General features: G+C 37.4%; 1 protein-coding gene across 1 annotated transcript; it reads right to left on the bottom strand.

The window, feature by feature from the left end:
- Nucleotides 1-10,872: 10,872 nt before the first annotated feature.
- Nucleotides 10,873-12,495, bottom strand: LOC133869391 (tetrahydroberberine oxidase-like). The gene has a single exon (XM_062306368.1). The coding sequence runs from the start codon at nt 12,493-12,495 to the stop codon at nt 10,873-10,875; it is 1,623 nt and encodes a 540-aa protein (XP_062162352.1).
- Between the last annotated feature and the right edge of the window lie 5,035 nt (nt 12,496-17,530).

The following is a 17,530-nucleotide window of genomic DNA, read 5'->3' as shown; positions in this document are numbered from 1 at the left end:
TACAGGTTTAAGACTTGCGTCTCTTTCTCTGTCATACACACATCTCTGTTTTTGTATTGATTTATCATGTCATGTTGTGTATTTTTCTCGAGGATTTCTTCCGAGATTTTGGCATTCTCTGCACATTTCTTCTCATTCCATGGTATTTGTTGTATCTTCCTTTGTTCTTTTAAGTTTTTATGCTTTTAGAATATTGGAATTTTTTTGAGATATTGTGCATGAAAATCCTTTTATGTCTATGTGCTGGGCTGATCTTGATATATTTATGCCTTATGAATAGCTATATTGCTTATATTTTTCTTTGGCATCCATTTGACAGTCGTCTTAAATACCACATTATTTTTGGAACTAACAGGATCTAATGGTATTTTTTGAGATATTTCTGGTTGGTTTTGGTTCAGGAATTTGACATCCAGCTACTCCTAGCACAATGTTTAAGAGATGGATCCTTGTTGTTGAAGTCGGATGTTCAAAATTTCAAAGATCTCAGGATTAAGATGAGCTTTTCCCCTAGCTCTTGCAGAGCCTTCCATAGTATTCCCTCAGATTTGTATTAGTTAGAGGTTCAGTGGTGAATCTCCTCATTATCTTGCAGACCAGTTGCTTAGAGGATGTCAATCTGTGGATAACCAGTTTTAGGCTTTGGAAAATCAAGAGATTGAAGGTTTTTCAATCCATGGTTCTCGGCTTCCTGAGCTAGAGCCGAAGTAGTACAAATCCAGCTTTTTATACGGATTTCTCTCCATTACTTGATTTCAGGGGATCATCAGGATTTGGTACTTGGAGGGTTTTTGTTCCTCTCTTTTGGGCCACTTGCAGACTCTTCTCTATTTTCCTATTGTTTTGGATTTTAGAACGTTTTTGTTTGTGGATTTTGTATACTCTGTTTACCCTTGTCCTGTTGAGACATCAAGGGAGAGTATTCTATTACTGTGGTCTTTCTATACTCTGTTTACCCTTTGTCCCTTTGAGACAAAAAGGGGGAGAATATGTTAGTTTTGACCGGGAATGTATTTTTAACCCGATCAAGTGATTTTTGTCCCAGAATGGCCAAAGGGGGAGTTTCTTAGTTTTTGTGTTGGCTACATTCTGTTGGACAAAATCACTTCTATGTAATGTTGCTGCTTTCACAGGGATGTTGTTTTATTCAGAGTCTACACTTCAGCTATGAGCTTCAAGAAGACTTTGTGTAGAATTCAAATCAGTCAGTTCAGTTCCCTTGCATCCGTCCGGACGAAGTGGTATTCCGTCCGGACGACGAGAACTTTCTGTTCAGATGCCCATCAGTGTCTAGAAGCTTCGAACTGTTCAAGGTTGCATCCGTCCGAACATAATGGCAAATCGTTCGGCCACTATTCAAAGTTCGACAAGAATCCTGTGTTCAAGTGCATCCGTCCCGACAACGTGGCAATACCGTCCGGACGATGTGTGTTCCCGTCCGGACGCTATCCTTGATAAGGCAAGTCGTTCAGAAGAAGATCAACCGTCCGGACGTCAGAATCCATGGTCCAGACGCTCAGACCTTATTATGGAAATTGCGTGCAGCGAAAGTGCAACCGTCCGGACGCAAGGGCAACACCGTCTGGACACCCTTGGGTATTTTGATCATAACTTTCTCCTCAAATATCGGATTGGGACGAAATCAGCGTCATTGGAAAGATAACGAAATGTCCGGATGGCCCACCATCCGAACAGAAAGATACTAGCGTCCGGATGGCCCACCAAAATTTGAGAAGTTTCAGAATTGCTTTTCAGTCAGGGAAACAGTTGTCCGTCCGGACGCCCAAGGCTGCCATCCGGACGCACGTGCCAGAGACTCTGATTCTGACTAGAATTAGAGCTTCTAAAGCCTATAAATAGGAGGCTCTAGACATGCATTCGGTACAGAATTCGGTGGTGAATTCCTTATAGCTTAAAGAGGGTGATTAGGGAGATATTAAAGATCTGCTAGCTCTCTAGTTTTTGCCAATGTGTGATTTGATCAGTTTTGAAGTCTATCTTATGGGTTGGCCCTAAGGTAAAGGATTTCATTGAAGACATCTTCAGGTAGGAGACCTGGTTGGGAGGCATTCATGTTGGGTTACACATTAGAGTTCAAGGTACGACCACTGCATCAGGAGTATGTGAGTACTACTGCTTTGTAACTAGTTTTGTCTTCTGAATAGTGGATATCCTGGGTTTGGCTGCCCCAGAGTGGTTTTTCTCTTAATTGAGTTTCCACTTCGTCAACAAAATATTTTGTCTCCTTTAAATTCTGCATTTAATATTTTGTTGCACACTGTTCACACACACATTAATTAGAAGGCCAATAATTTTCATCTTGTTTATTAACATAAAATGTATTTACTCTTTTTACTAGCTTATTTATTATTGTTGCACCTCATTATCTATGTTTACCATTTTTATAGCGTGTTGCTTATTTACTAAGTTAACAATATATTTTTAACCCATATACATGCATATGTACATATACATATATACATACACACATACAACGCTTAAACCTAATCCGATGATACCCATAAATATCATGTGTACACGGATAGGTGAATTAGGTACTTAGTCACCTTATTATCTATTAAGTCTTATAGTTTATTTATCCATTTAAGCTAACTAAATGTATTTGGCCCATATACATATATATATATGTACACATATATGTTTAGAAGGCTTACTAAGCTAAGCATAACTTCATAACGCACTTAGGTATTTTATACTGCATAGGTAAGTACATTTATCACCTAATTATATTACCAATAGACTTTGGAGCATATTATGTATTTCTATAATGTCACTATTTTATATTTGTTGTCTTAATGTTATTTGGACATTTACCATTTAAAGCATTCCTAATTGATCATTGCATTTAATACTTATTCCTTATTTAACATATTAATTTAATAACTCATATTATAATAGATTATAATTTTGTTTGTAACATATCCGTTTACTAAAGCTTGAAGCATATACACAGACTTCTAAACTAAGTATTATACCTATTGTTATTAGTTCATATCTCTTAGGAATTCTACCTCAATATTAGTTATGTTAATATTTCAATTCCTAACTCGATATCTATGTTTATTTGACTAACTCGATTATCAATTATTGTAATTCTTTTACATCAAGTTATCAACTTAGTCCCTTGTTACACTTATCCATTAACTCTTTCAAACCTAGGACCTTAGTAGTTTATACCCTAAAGGTTATCTTAATATCTTTAATTATATTAGACCAAAATCCCACGGTCTATTTATTAGATTAGGTTACAATCACGTATTGCAATATATTTATTCATTGAAGCTTGAGACATATTGTAGCGCCCCAGATTTTAAGACATAAATTATAATGGTTTAAATTAATTTTAAAACACTTTTAATAAGGCAAAAGAATAACTATGATTATTTATGAAAATAAATGTATATTTTTGTTTTTAGAAACGTTTATAGTTGCAATTTGATAAAAACTCAAAACAGACCTTAAACTTTAGAATAACGGAAACAGGGTCAAACAAACTCCATTTTGGTCGATTCAAAAACTGAGACGTTCGTTTTGAAGTCCTCTAGCTCCCCTCCAAATTTCATGATGTTTTGACATCGTTAAGACCATGAAAACATCCGTCAAAAATACAACCCCTGTTCTGGACGGAAATTCACATTATTCATTAATGGGCCATCTTTGAACTTAACCCAACCCATTCCAGTTGCTATCCACAAACCCAACCCATCTATCACATGTTATCTTCCTATGATCATGATGATTACATGAGTCATCACCCAACTCAACATGTGAAAGACCTATTTTTATACCTTAAAGAATGCCATTAATTAATGTGTGTTAGATGATTAAATATGTTAGTGGAGGATATAATGATTCAACACCTAGTGCAACATTCCACTACATTTATTCCCTCCCCCTCTCATGATGAAAGAATAAAAGATGTTTTAGAATCAAGAATAATCAATGAAAAGAATGTAGTCTAAAGATATGTGGGTTTAACTTGTCATAGTAAACTAGAAACTTTGATTGACCAAAACTAAGTCATAACGAACTCGGATTGAGTTGAACCAAAAAGAGAAAGTGTTCATCTTGACGTCATCTATCTACCCTCAAAATTTCACAGCGATCGGAGTAGATTTGACCATCAAAACATTGCTTGGAGTAAGCTGGCCTCTATATGGACGAAAATTCATATATATCATTATTTAATACTTCCTTTGATTGAACAACTCATCACCCACTTCCTCTAATGTGTGCACTCATCACCTCAAGTGTTGCCCACATCCCACATCTAGAATTCACCACCTTAGTAATGATGAAACCCTTGTGCTTTGGAGATAAGGCTAAGATGCACCAATTCTCATCCATTAGATCAAAATGTATCTACTTGATCCTAACCATTCATTCTCTTATAAATAGAACCATGGTGGAAGATGCAATACTCATTAAGCTTCACTCATTCACACACCTACAACCAAGAGAGAAAATTGTGAGATTTGTGTAGTTTTGTGTGGTTCAAGACTTGAAGTGTGTGCTAAGAAGTATTTTGGTAAGCTTCTAATCATTAATTTCATTAATTTGATGATATAGGTTTTGATTTCATTACTTGTTTTATGAGTTGTTTAAAGACCCAATAAGCTTATGAGATAAAAAGAATTAAAATAGAAGTAATATAAACTACTTTTATATTTCAATGTCCTCATGACTTTCATGAGTTGATCGTATTTATAAACTGCTTTTATATTTCATTGTCCTCATGACTTCATGAGTTGATCATATTTATATTTCCTTTTTACATTTCATTGTCCTCATGACTTCATGAGTTGATCGTTTTTATATTTCCTTTTATACTTCATTATCCTCATGACTTCATGAGTTGATCGTATTTATATTTCCTTTTATATTTCATTGTCCTCATGACTTCCATGAGTTGATCGTATTTATATTCCCCTTACATTTCATTGTCCTCATGATTCTCATGAGTTGATCGTATTTATTCCTTATTGTCCTTATGATATATTTTAAGCCTTCAAGTTCATATTTGGTAGCATTGGTCATATAGCCTCGTCACCAAATCATGAACCAAGGTTTTAAGATTTATTATGAGTGATCGTCTCAAACGTAATGAAGTGATGAATACTAAATATAAAAAGATGAGGGTCTATAAACAATGATTTGTTTGATAGATGATTGATAAATATATTATTGCATGGATAGATTTATATGCAGAAAAGAAGTTTAAAGGAACTACACGAAGAAGAGCGTAAGTATTTCTATACTTACTGAGAACGAAGCTGGTGGATTTTTCCATAATATTGTGTTTATTGTTTTATTTAATTTGTTCATTGCATGTAGCCGATCATGCATAGCATGTCGTGTCTAATAAAATATAACGGCTGATAAGATAGCCATCAACAAGCTGATGTAGTAGCTAGGGGAAAGTATGGCTAGTCAGTGGACTCGGGGGGTTAGAAAAGAGCAAAGCTGATGTAGTAGCTAGGGGAAAGTAAGGCTCATCAGTGAACCTTAAAAAGGCGAGTCCGAAGTTCTAATAAATAACTAATGCTGGGACCGGTAGGATTCTAGTAAAAACAGGTAAGACTTTAAGTGGGAGGCAACGGACGTGAACGGGTTCAGATAACCTAGAACGAGAGGTCTGAAGAAAGATGATCATAAAATTCCAAATGGTTACTACAATGCATATTCATACAACTCATACATTTGCATTATACGCGTGGCTATAAAGCCATAACTGCATGTTAAAGAATTTATTAAGTAAATCAGTATTCACCGAATTATTGGAAACAGTGGACTCACTTTGGTTGTTTTGTGTTTTTGTTTCTATATATATATATATTCTGTTAATGCAAGTTAATAGACAAAGACCAGAGCTTAAGAAGTTTTATAGCTAAGGATGCATAGTTTACATTTTAATTGTAGTCTTCTGTATTTATAATATTTTTATGTTAACAAGATTGCTAATAATTTCTGTGTATTGTTTTGTGTCTTTATGGACACCTGATTCCTTGTATTTGTTATAAGAACTTTTAATAATGAATGTCTAGAGGTATTTCAGTCAGCTCTAATGTGTTATGTTATCAATTCCTAAGTCTTTAGAAGAACAAAAATATATTCCGCTGCGAAAGTTATCTCTGATGTAGTAACGTCACGTGGGAACCGGAGGTTTCTGCTTACGAATTTGCTGGCTCAAATTCGGGGCGTTACACATATACATAAACATCAAAGCTAAGGATTATACTTTACTCTTTATTAAACCTATGGGCATAGATGGGTTCTAAAATTTAATTTTAGCTATCTTCACTTGTTATCCATATTAATTTCTATACTTAGCTACTTTGACTCATTCCTTAATTACCGCCAAGATTAGAACCATATTACTTACAACCTCAACCTAATACAATCTCATAGTCACCATACCTATAACACTAAAATGAGGAATTCAACTATTAATCAACAACCCACCGCCAAATTAATTCAACTTCATCAACACCTAAAATATCCAACATCATAAGCATATCATGGAGAACATATTAACCATCATTAACCAACTACACATCAAAACCTATACTAAAGATCAATTCCACTATTAGTCATATTACCAATATCAAATCAACAATACATTCTAGCATATTGAACACCAACTAACAATACCAAAATTCCAACATCAACATGCTAGCCAACCAATCCACAAATCCAACTCCCAATCGATTCCAAAGAAAGCATCTCATTAACAATAAACCTCAACAATAATTTGCCCCTACATCCCGATATCACAATAAAGCCACAAACCAATGGGTATTGGTAATTCCAACACATATAGTCAATCTCTTCAACAAACAACTCAAAATCAATTACCATCTACCTCAACAAATCACAATTCATCTTCTAAATTCCATATATCTCATAACCCAACTTCAAATATCAATCCAACAACATAACAAAAGCCCCAAATCAAACCCTTAAAGACCAATCAATCCAACCACCATAGAACTGAACCAAAACTCTAACAACACCACAAATCCACCATTCAAACACAATACCATACGACCATACATGGAAGACACAAGGAATTAACAAAACACTACAAAACCTAGAAGTTCTATAATACCCAATCGATTCCAACGGAAAAGAAATCAAAATACCCAACAATCACGGACTCCAAAAATTGACCAATGCCCATTCGGTATTTCCCCCCAAAATTAACCTAAATTCGCATCTAACAAAAGTCATAGTAATCCACACTATTATCTAGCTCTATACTCCATGGGTATTATGAAAATCATAATAAAAGGTTATAGATTTACCTCAAAAATCTCTCTAGGCCAGAACTTTCCTTTTGTTCCACCATCTATTTCATCTCTCACTCGAATTCGGTCTCAGTAGCTCCCTCCATCGCTGCAACTCTCACTCGGTCTTAGTGTTTTTCTTCATTTTGGACGTGCGTGTGCGCGATGGGGTGAGACGAAAAGAAGAAGAAAGGGAAGGGAAAGAGAAGAGGTGAGCTGCTGTGCAGGGGAAGAAGGGGAAGAGAGGAGAAGAAAAAGAAACAAACAAACAAAGAAGAGAGTGTGCGTGCGTTGAGGAGAGAGGGAGAGAAAGAAAGAAAAGGAAAGAAAAGGGATAGGGTGAGAACACATGGCGCGATGTGAGTGGCTGGGAAAGGATGATGAAATCCTCATCAGTCAACTAGGTAACGACACGTGGCAAGGAGGAGATTTCCTTTTATTTAAAGCCCCAAACTACTATTAATTACAGTAGGACCCCATCTAATTTTATTTCTATCTTTTATCAATTAATATTCAACCCCATATTTAATTTAATTACTCCCTACCCATACACTTATTTAATTGTTCCTTAGGGTCCAATATTATTATTATTCCATTTCTATTATTTATCCTAGACTTATTTAATTTCAATAATATAAATATCACTTAGAATCTAATTATTAATCCCATCTATTTATAAATACAATTTATTAATTACTAAATCCCCTATTTATTTTCTTGGTCTTTACAGATCGGGACCACAAGGCCAACACATTACCAAATTTTGTGAGATGGACTCACAAGTTGAGATTGTTGAGGATGGCCATCAGCATTTTGTAGCAGCTTATGATGGGAGCCAGGCCAACCTGTACGATGAGATGGGTAGAAAGTACAACAAGCGTAGTGAAGAGCCTTACTCAAGTGGGACCAATAGACAGTTAACTTGTGTTAGTCCGGGTTCTGACTATAGGGCTAAGGACCTGGAGGAACGGCTTACAAGCCGCATGACAGGCAACTTTGATAGTCTCAGTTACAGACCATATCACCGAGGGAGAAGATGAGCTCACGAGGAACACAGAAATAAGGTCACATGTTCAACTTTATAGGCAACATGATCCTGATTTGTGAAGAAGTAATTATCTAGTAGGTCCTGATCCTTGTCATGGGCGGATGGGATCAATTCCATCTACTTACGGCCATCCAGGTCCGGCAGCTGACCTGTCTTATAGAATGAATACATTGAAGAGCAATGCAGCTGTATGCGCCCCAACTAGACTAGTTGAACCACACAAGACCGAAGTATACTTACGAATCCGAGTCGCCTATTCTGAATTGATACGGCTTCAACAATTGTGTAGCAACCCAATGGGTTTTGCTCCTGCTCCTCACCATGCCTATTCACACCATAGGTCAACAGGTTGGCTGAATGAGTAGTCATGCAGCGAAAGTCTTTGTTTTGAACATTGGCAACGTATTCGGTTGTCACGTAACTACACAATGGTTGGCGTTCAGCCGTGCAGCATCCTACCACTTGGTCCACTTTGAGTCATTCAAGTGGACACTTCTGTTCTTAAATGTGGGGGTACTCCCGATGTGTTTATTAGAAGGTGATTTGATGAAGTTTGTTTACGTTATCATGAAATTAACTCTCAATCATATGGATCACACAATGGATTGAGAGATTGTCCTGATCCAACAATTAGACAGTTCCATTTTTGCCTCCTCGATTTGTAAGGCAATAAAAATTTGACAAAATTGCAAAATTGGTCAATGGGGTTTGAGGTTGTGACAAATAACACTTAAGGGGTTGGAGTGTGCGATCGAGTCACAATTCAACCAAGTTTTGAACATTAAATTGGATGAAATGATAGAGGCTGGAATGATTAGGACCACAAGGCCAACACATTACCATGTTCTATTTTGACGAGGTTGGCTTTTCTGCAGATTATCCTCTGGAACTTGTGCATTCACTTTCTTATGCGTACCAAACAAGCACAACTTCAGTTTATGTATATAGTATTAATATATTGGAAATTGTTTAATTTTTAAAAGTATATATTTTATATGTGTAGTACACAACCCTAACCCCTAACCCTACGTATATATACTATATATAACACTAAACTAGGGTTAGTGGTTTATTAATTAATAGTATATATACATTATGTATATATACTATTAATTATGTATATAGTATTAATGAAAACAAATATCTTTTTTAATGTGTGTGTGTGTGTGTGTGTGTGTATAATACACAAATGTAAACCCTAACCATACGTATATGTGCTATATAAATACTAAACTAGGGTTAGGGTTCAAACCGTAGAATATATCAAAATATGTACATAGTATTAATTAAAAGTTGTATTTAGGGATAAATATATTTTAGCCCCCCAAACTACCACCCTTTCTCCAGATGGCCCCCCAAACTACCACTTTCTGATTTTTTAGCCTCATCCGTCCATTTATACCGTCAATTCTACCAATGCTTAAAGTATTTATTTTATATGTAAAGTATACATCATTTGGTAACTAACTTCTGGTAAAAAAATATATTATTTATTTAATATATTTTCGACGTGCCGCATGCAACAAGCCGGTGGCAAAAAACGCCACGTGTTGGATTATGGCATGTCATTGGTTTGCCATGTGGCATTTTCTTCCATGCCACTTAAAAATTACATTTTTTTTAATTAAAAAAAATTGCCACGTGCTGCTATGCCAACGTCACCATTTAGCCACATGGATATAGGACACGTGGCCATCTGGCGACGTGGTCAAATATCACGTGGTCATGTGGCCACGTGGGATGGGGGCACGTGGCCATGTGACCAAATGGCTCTATGACAAGTGGCCACGTGGTACACTAGCCATGTCACTGAATAACTTAGCGACGTGGTCTATTTACACACGTGGCTACAGTAACGGTTAATGTAGCCACGTGGTGAAACGCAACATTTTTTTAGACGGTTTAGAATCAAATCGTATGGAAATTTACCTTTTCAGATAGTTTGGGCCAATCCGTCTGCAAATTTACATTTACAGACGATTCGTCCCAAACCGTCAACTAATTTCACGACGGTTTTAAAAGAACCGTTGTGATTTATTTTTTTTACTAACGGTTTTTAGAAAACGGTCTGTAAATGTTTTAATTCCTAACGCTTTTCAGAAAAGCGTCATTAAAAATTTAATTCTAGACGGTTTTTAAAACCATCTAGAAATAAACCGTCAAGAATTTGTCCTTTTTTTGTAGTGCTCATATATATATATATATAAATTTTAGATTCCATATGGAGGACGTTCCTCATTATATTTTTGATATAGTAGCTGCCCATTATGAATGAACACATTCATATGAATTGTGGAGGGACTAATTAAGTTTCAGTTTGTTGGCAAACTAGTTACGTAAATACTTTAGAATATACATGAAGGTTCATGGCTACGAAACCCAATCTATATTTTGGAATTCACATAATATCCAAGGAGCATTTATTTATACATGCTTATAGTAGAAAAGAAAACTAAAAAACAAAAACGGCCTTGTTCATGAATCCGATCGATTCTAAATTTTTCTATCGGAATACCTCTAATCGCCTGTCTTCTTCCACCGGGATGAAAAAGGCGGAATGCCTTGTTCATTCTTAAAGAAATTAGCAGGATCAACCATAGTCTTGACATGCACTAACCTCTCAAAGTTGCTCTTGAAATATTTAGTACCCCATATGCTCGCCCGTTTATAGCTTGTGTTGCCTTTGTTATTATTTGCTCCAATGTCAAGGTCCCTATAATTGCAATATGCAGCTCTTGGAGATTTCGAAACGTAGGGAGCCATGTAAGCGTAAAGCCTTCTGATCCAACTTATATGCCTTTCGGATGCCTCAGTTTGTTCTTCTTCCCAGTACACGAAGTGTTGGATTTTATAGATATTACCGGCTCTATGTGGGAAAGGAATTGCAGATTCGGAGATTTCACTCATTCTGCCACCATAAGGAGTCAGGATCAATAAAGCCGACTCTGCCTCTTTCTCGTGAAACCTCTTCCAGATCCCTTCAAACCCAACTTCGGGAATAGGTTCCTGGACATAGTCAGATTTTCCTTTAAAACGGGGCCTTGTGAGTGAAGTCCTGTTTAGCAAAACATCCAAGGATTTGCCAATTGGGAATCCATAAATGTAGAGGGTGGATTCAATCCAACTCATTTCAATACAATCTTCTCTCATCAAACCCAGCTCAGGGAAGCTCTCTTGCATCATTGGAAGGAGCTTACCTATCCCTCCAAGGTACAAGGAATTGAATGAAGCTTGGATAGTCCTCTTCCCTTCCTGGCTGGAATAGACACTTGTTAAGATGACGCGAATGAAGAAGTCTTCGTGAAGCTTGGCTGCAACATATTGCCACCGGTGAACAAGCTTGGTCGCGTTTTGTTCCAAGTTCCGATTAACTGTGAAAACAGTCACAGTTGATGGAACATGAACTAACTTGATTTTCCATGCAAGAATGATTCCAAAGCTGGCCCCTCCTCCTCCTCGAATGGCCCAAAACAGATCCTCTCCCATGGATTCTCTGTCAAGGATTCTACCCTTAACATCAATCAATTGCGCGTCAATAATATTATCAGCAGCAAGGCCATATTTGCGCATTAATGTGCCGTACCCTCCCCCGCTGAAATGTCCACCAACGCCCATAGTCGTGCAAAGTCCTGCCGGAAAGCCAAGAGTTCTACTTTTCTCGGCAATCCTATAATAAACTTCCCCGACAGTTGCACCAGCTTGAACCCACGCCGTGCTATTCTCTGCATGAACACTGATTGATCGAAGATTAATTAGATCAATTATGACAAACGGCACATCTGAAACATAAGAAAGACCCTCATAATCGTGACCGCCGCTTCGAACTCTTATTTGCATGCCATGTTTCAGGGAACAGTTAATGGCTGCTTGGATGTGGGAGACATGCAATGGTGTAAAAATGACTAGAGGTTTTGGGGTGGCAGGTGTTGAGAATCTGGGGTTTTGTAGGGAGAATTGCAAGACAGAGGAATATGAGGAGTTGGCTGGGGTGTAAATGAGTTTAGAAATTGAGGTGGAGCTTTCAGAACGAAGGGTCAGGCACTGAACAAAGCTTTCGTGTGTGGGAGCCGAAGTTGCCCATAACAATGAGAAAAGGAGACCGAAGAGAAATGGAAACACAGATGAGCAAACAGACTTCATTCTCGACATGATGAACCTTCTGGGTGTTTAAAGCTACTACTTATAAGCGCGAGGAGACTGTTCCAACGTCAAGACTCAAAAGATTCCCACCATTAAAATTAGATAAGGAGACAGAATTCGAGAACCCAAGTTGCGTGGCAATTTTTGTTTCTCTTTTTTTTTTTTCTTTTTTTTTTTAATTAAGTTGTGTGGCAATTAACAATAGAACGTACTTGATGAATATTAGAGCATTTCCTGGTGTTCTCCTGGTATACATCTAAAATGGTATAGATGTAATTAAAAAAATTACATCTATGTCCTTTTAGATGGCATAAATGTAATTTTTTAATCAAAAAAATTATATATATACCATTCCAGATGTATACTAGGAAAACACCAGGAGATGCTTTAGCATTCCTCATAGAACTTTGACCATTCATTGGTTTTTGGTAGCTTGGCAATTCGGGTTCATGTCAACCCGACCGACTCGATTATGCAAACGGGTTCAACACGAACCCGACCTTATTATTAATCGGGTTGGAACCCGTGACCCGAACACGACCCGATTAATAATCAGGTAACCCGAACACGACCCGATAAACACAATTACCGAACTGTGAAGGGCTGACCGGCTGGCCGCTAAACGAAACCGCTGAAGCCACCGAACTTTGAACAATCAGAACACTCGCAATCTCACAGATTTGTGAGAGTTTGAGAGAATCAAATGGAGAAAAGTAGAGATGGGAGTGGACCACAGACTACTACAACATACTGAAGGTGAACCGGAACGCGAGCGAGGACGGCCTGAAGAAGGCGTACAAGAGGCTGGCGATGAAGTGGAATCTGGACAAGAACCCAACGAGCAAGAGGGAGGCGGAGGCCAAGTTTAAGCAGATCTCCAAGGCCTACGACGTGCTCAGCGTCCAACGACCCTCAGAAGCGTCAGATCTACTACGTCTACGGCGAGAAGGGGCCAAGTTTAACTGAAGACTAAAGAGTAAAGGCAGAGCCGTAGAAATGAGAGAGACAGAGGCTGAAAGTAATGAAGGGCGTGCCGGCGTGCAGGTCAGCGGGTTTGCGGCTAGGGTTCTTAGTCTTTTCTCTTTTGCTTCTCACTTCTCCAGTTCTCCGTTCGCAAATCACTCTTTCTTTCGTTTTTTCTTTCTTTTTTTTTTAAGCAACCGTGTCATAATTGTGTTCGCGGGTCAACCCACAGGTTGACCCGTGAAACACAATTATAACCGGGTCATAATTGGGTTGACCCAATTATGACCCGAACCCGATAATGCTAAACTCAAACCCAAATTTTTTGTGTCGTGTTCGCTCCGAGTTCGAGGGTCATGTCAAAAATTGCCAAGCCTAGTTTTTGGTACGTACTCAAATTGGTTTTGGACGAAACAATTTGGAATGTTTCTAGTCTCTAATAGATCATATTTTCAAATTTCACAGAATTCATATGGGTTTCATTTCTGCTAAGCTATATATAGTTAAATAGGATCAAAGTATACAAGCTAATTACTTAGGCTCTGTTTGTTCAAACGTAAAATATTTTTGGGTTAAATATTATTTAGCTCATATAAACTAACAGTCATTTTTTATGAAGCAACACGAACTGATAAATGTCATGATTTAGCCCTTCAAACTGTCAATCTGTTATTATTTAACCCCTGCTGTTAGTCTTGATCGTTATGTTGGATGAAAAATCAAATTTGACCAAAATATTTCGAAAATACCTTTATTTTGACCATTGAAAAACAAAAATTACCATTTTTATTTGTTAATTAGTAGAAAAAGAGAAAGGGTAATTTTGATTTTTCAATGATCAAAATAAAGGTACTTTCAGAATATTTTGGTCAAATTTGATTTTCCATCCAACATAACGGTCAAGACTAACGGAAGGGGCTAAGTTTGAAATAATTATCGATTTACAACTCACGAGAACTTTTAAATATTTTAAAAGTTATTAAGTATGAAAAATTCTCTTAAGATATAAACACATCTAATGTCCTAAAAGGTGAAGCTTCCGCTGCTCTTCTTGCTACTAGGCTCACTGCTTCTATGGGTTTTGGTGACTTTATGCTTGAAGGGGATGCTCTGCTAGTGATTTTAGTTGTGAATCAGCCTCATCTTTTTTCTTCTTGGCACTTAATTTGCTCCTTTAATTTCAGATATTCGACTTGATCTCTTTTCCTTTCGTAGCTTGAAAGCTATGAAGTTCTCTAGAAGTACGAATTTTCAGGCACATGTTTTAGCTAAATGGGTTGCTACCTACCTTGTGTTTGATAGCATTCCTACAGGATCTCCTGTTCTTTCTTCCTTTAGGATCAGGAATGGGACAAATCCTTCCTTGTAACCATTTTCCTTATTCAATTAGAAAAAAAAAAAAAAAAAAAAAAAAAAAAAAAGGTGTTCCACAAAAGGTTGTTAAAAGGCTTTAAAAATTTTAGGGTTTCTTCGAGAAATGAATGTCTAATGCTACCATCCATCATTCAATAGAACCATAATGAACCTTCGATGACGATTGCATGCAATTTAAAATATGATATCTGATGCAGGAGAAGATTGACTTTAGAGTGGATTTATTTTATGCATGTATGCTTTAGTTTTCACTTTCAAATAAGGATTGAGTTTTCTATTTTATGCATATGTGTTTTAGTTTTCCTTTTCAAATAAAGATTGGGTTTTTTCTTTTCCATTAGGATTATGTATTTCTTTTCCAATTAGGATTTCTTTTTCTTTTCCTTGTTAAATTAGGAGGTACCTAGCCACACTACAAAAAATTAACAATTTAGTGACGTGGCGACAGTAACCCACTTTATGGCACGCCACCAATTAGTGAGGTTTCATTTTATAAAATGTCACTAAATAATTTAGTAGCATGCTCAATATGCCACCTCACAAATTAGTGGTGTGTTGATACTAACACGCCACTAATTTTTTCTTTTTCCCCTACTCCCACTCACCCCCTATTTATCTTCGTTTCCCCCCACCCCCTTTTCTCCTTCTATCTTCTCTCTTCTCCCCTACACAGGTACCCCTTTCTTCCTTTCTTTTTTCTTGTCTTCCTTTATTCTTTTTTGTCATCGTTTTTTTTATTATATATTATATGTGTTTGGGTTCTCCTTTTCTAAAGTGCTTTAGTCAAATGGGTAATTTTATGTGTTTCAATAGAATGGGTTTGATTTTTGTTTTATGGAAGAAATGTTTTGGTGAAGAAGGAAGAAAAAGGAAGCAAGATAGGAAGGCGGAGAAGAGCTCCAGCCATTGATGAATTGATCAGGAGGATATGGTTGATGTGTTGTAGTTGTAGTACAAATTTAGAGTAGTTTTTGTTGGGGAGGATTGGAAAAAGTCAAGGAAGAAATGTTATGGGTCTGATCAATCGCATGGGAGCCATGGGTCTGTAGAGCAGTTTTTGTTGGGGAGGAATTCCAATTGCTTCTAGATGAGCGAAATCGCATGGGTCTAATGATTTTGGAAGAACGAAATCGCATGGGTCTGATTATTATTTCTTCTTTTCCACGCCACAATTAGTGGCGTGGCTGTATAATACACACGCCACTAATTTAGGGGCATGGCAGTTATAGCCACACCACTAAATTAGTGGCGTGGCAACTTAGACATGCCACTAAATGGGAATTAGTGATGAACTGATTACATTTTTTTTGTAGTGCCTATATAAAGGCGTCTAGTGTTTGTTATTTTTCAATCAAGTTTTAAAGTATTAATTAAAATTTAAGTCTTCAATTCATAGTTTCTGCTGCTATCATATGCTATTAGAACAATCTTAGTTCTGCTCGCCATCAGTTGGTATCAGAGCTTAAACGTCTTCTTGAGGTGAACTTTTCATCAGCTTTTATGGTTGGTGGTCGTGGTCATGGTCGGCATGGACAGGTTCCGAAATGAGGATGTCCCCTACCATAAATGTGATGTACAAGACGTGACGATTGAAGACTTGTAGAGGTAGGTTGTAGAGTTAACCTAGTGTCTAGCAGGGCAAAACTTGGAAAGGAATCCTGAGATGGATGATCGCAATTCGGATTCCAGCTTTGAGAACCTGTATCATAATCCTGTTCTGGGTCGGGAACAATGTGGTCAGGAACACAGATATGGAGACTTAGGCTTCAAAATTGTGCTTCAAGAATTTGCTGGCACTCTACAAGCCGAAGGCTTTATTGATTGGCTACAGGAAGTAGAGCGGATCTTTGATTATAAGGAAGTTCCAGATCGCATAAAGGTGAAGCTTTTCGCCATCAAGCTAAAGGGTCGTGCATCCACTTGGTGGGAGCAATTGAAGTGATTACGGGATAGACAAGGCAAGCCAAAGATCTGTAATTGGGAGAAAATCAAGAAGAAGATGAAGGGTCACTTTTACCCCTTGGATCCACGCAGATGTTGTTTTAACGACTTCATATTCTGAGACAAGGTTCGAAATCTGTTGATGATTACACCAAAGAGTTCTACCAATTGGTTGCTCGAAACGACTTGTTAGAGACGAAGGAGCAGTTGGTGGCGCGATATTTGGGCGGTTTGAGGCAGTCCCTACAAGACGTCCTTAGTCTCCACTTCCTCTAGACGGTTTCTGAATCCTACTAGTGTGACTTGACTATAGAAAAATAGCAAACCAGAAGCAATACCAGATTTACACCAAGAGGAGATCAAAATACACGAGGAGTCTGTCCGTAGGAATGTCATCCTAATCCTCAATGTATGCAAGGCCAGAGTTCCAACTCCAACATTCGCTATTTCAGACGTGGAGAGCCCGGTCATCGAGCGTCCGATTGTCGAAAGCCTGCAAGCCAAACAGGTAAGAATCTCTTAATTGATGATGAAACAGTAGAAGAAGTCGACATCGGAGATCTTGTTTTTGATGATAGCAATGACGAGATGATTTTGTACCGAGATGGGCACAAGACTTTCATTGTCAGAAAAAACTAGCTTGCTCCAAAAATGACTCCGAAGAAAATTGGTTAAGAACCAATATTTTTTTTATTCCACATGCACAATCGCGGAACATGTTTGCAAGGTTTTTATTGATAGTGGTAGTTGCAAGAAT

Source organism: Alnus glutinosa, chromosome 5 (genome assembly GCF_958979055.1).
Source record: "Alnus glutinosa chromosome 5, dhAlnGlut1.1, whole genome shotgun sequence".
Taxonomy (NCBI): Eukaryota; Viridiplantae; Streptophyta; class Magnoliopsida; order Fagales; family Betulaceae; genus Alnus; species Alnus glutinosa.
The sequence above is the reverse complement of the archived record's forward strand: the minus strand, read 5'-3'. Positions and strand labels throughout refer to the sequence as shown.

Coding starts and splice junctions, on each gene's coding strand:
- LOC133869391 (XM_062306368.1), bottom strand. CDS start 12,495: ATGAAGTCTGTTTGCTCATCTGTGTTTCCATTTCTCTTCGGTCTCCTT.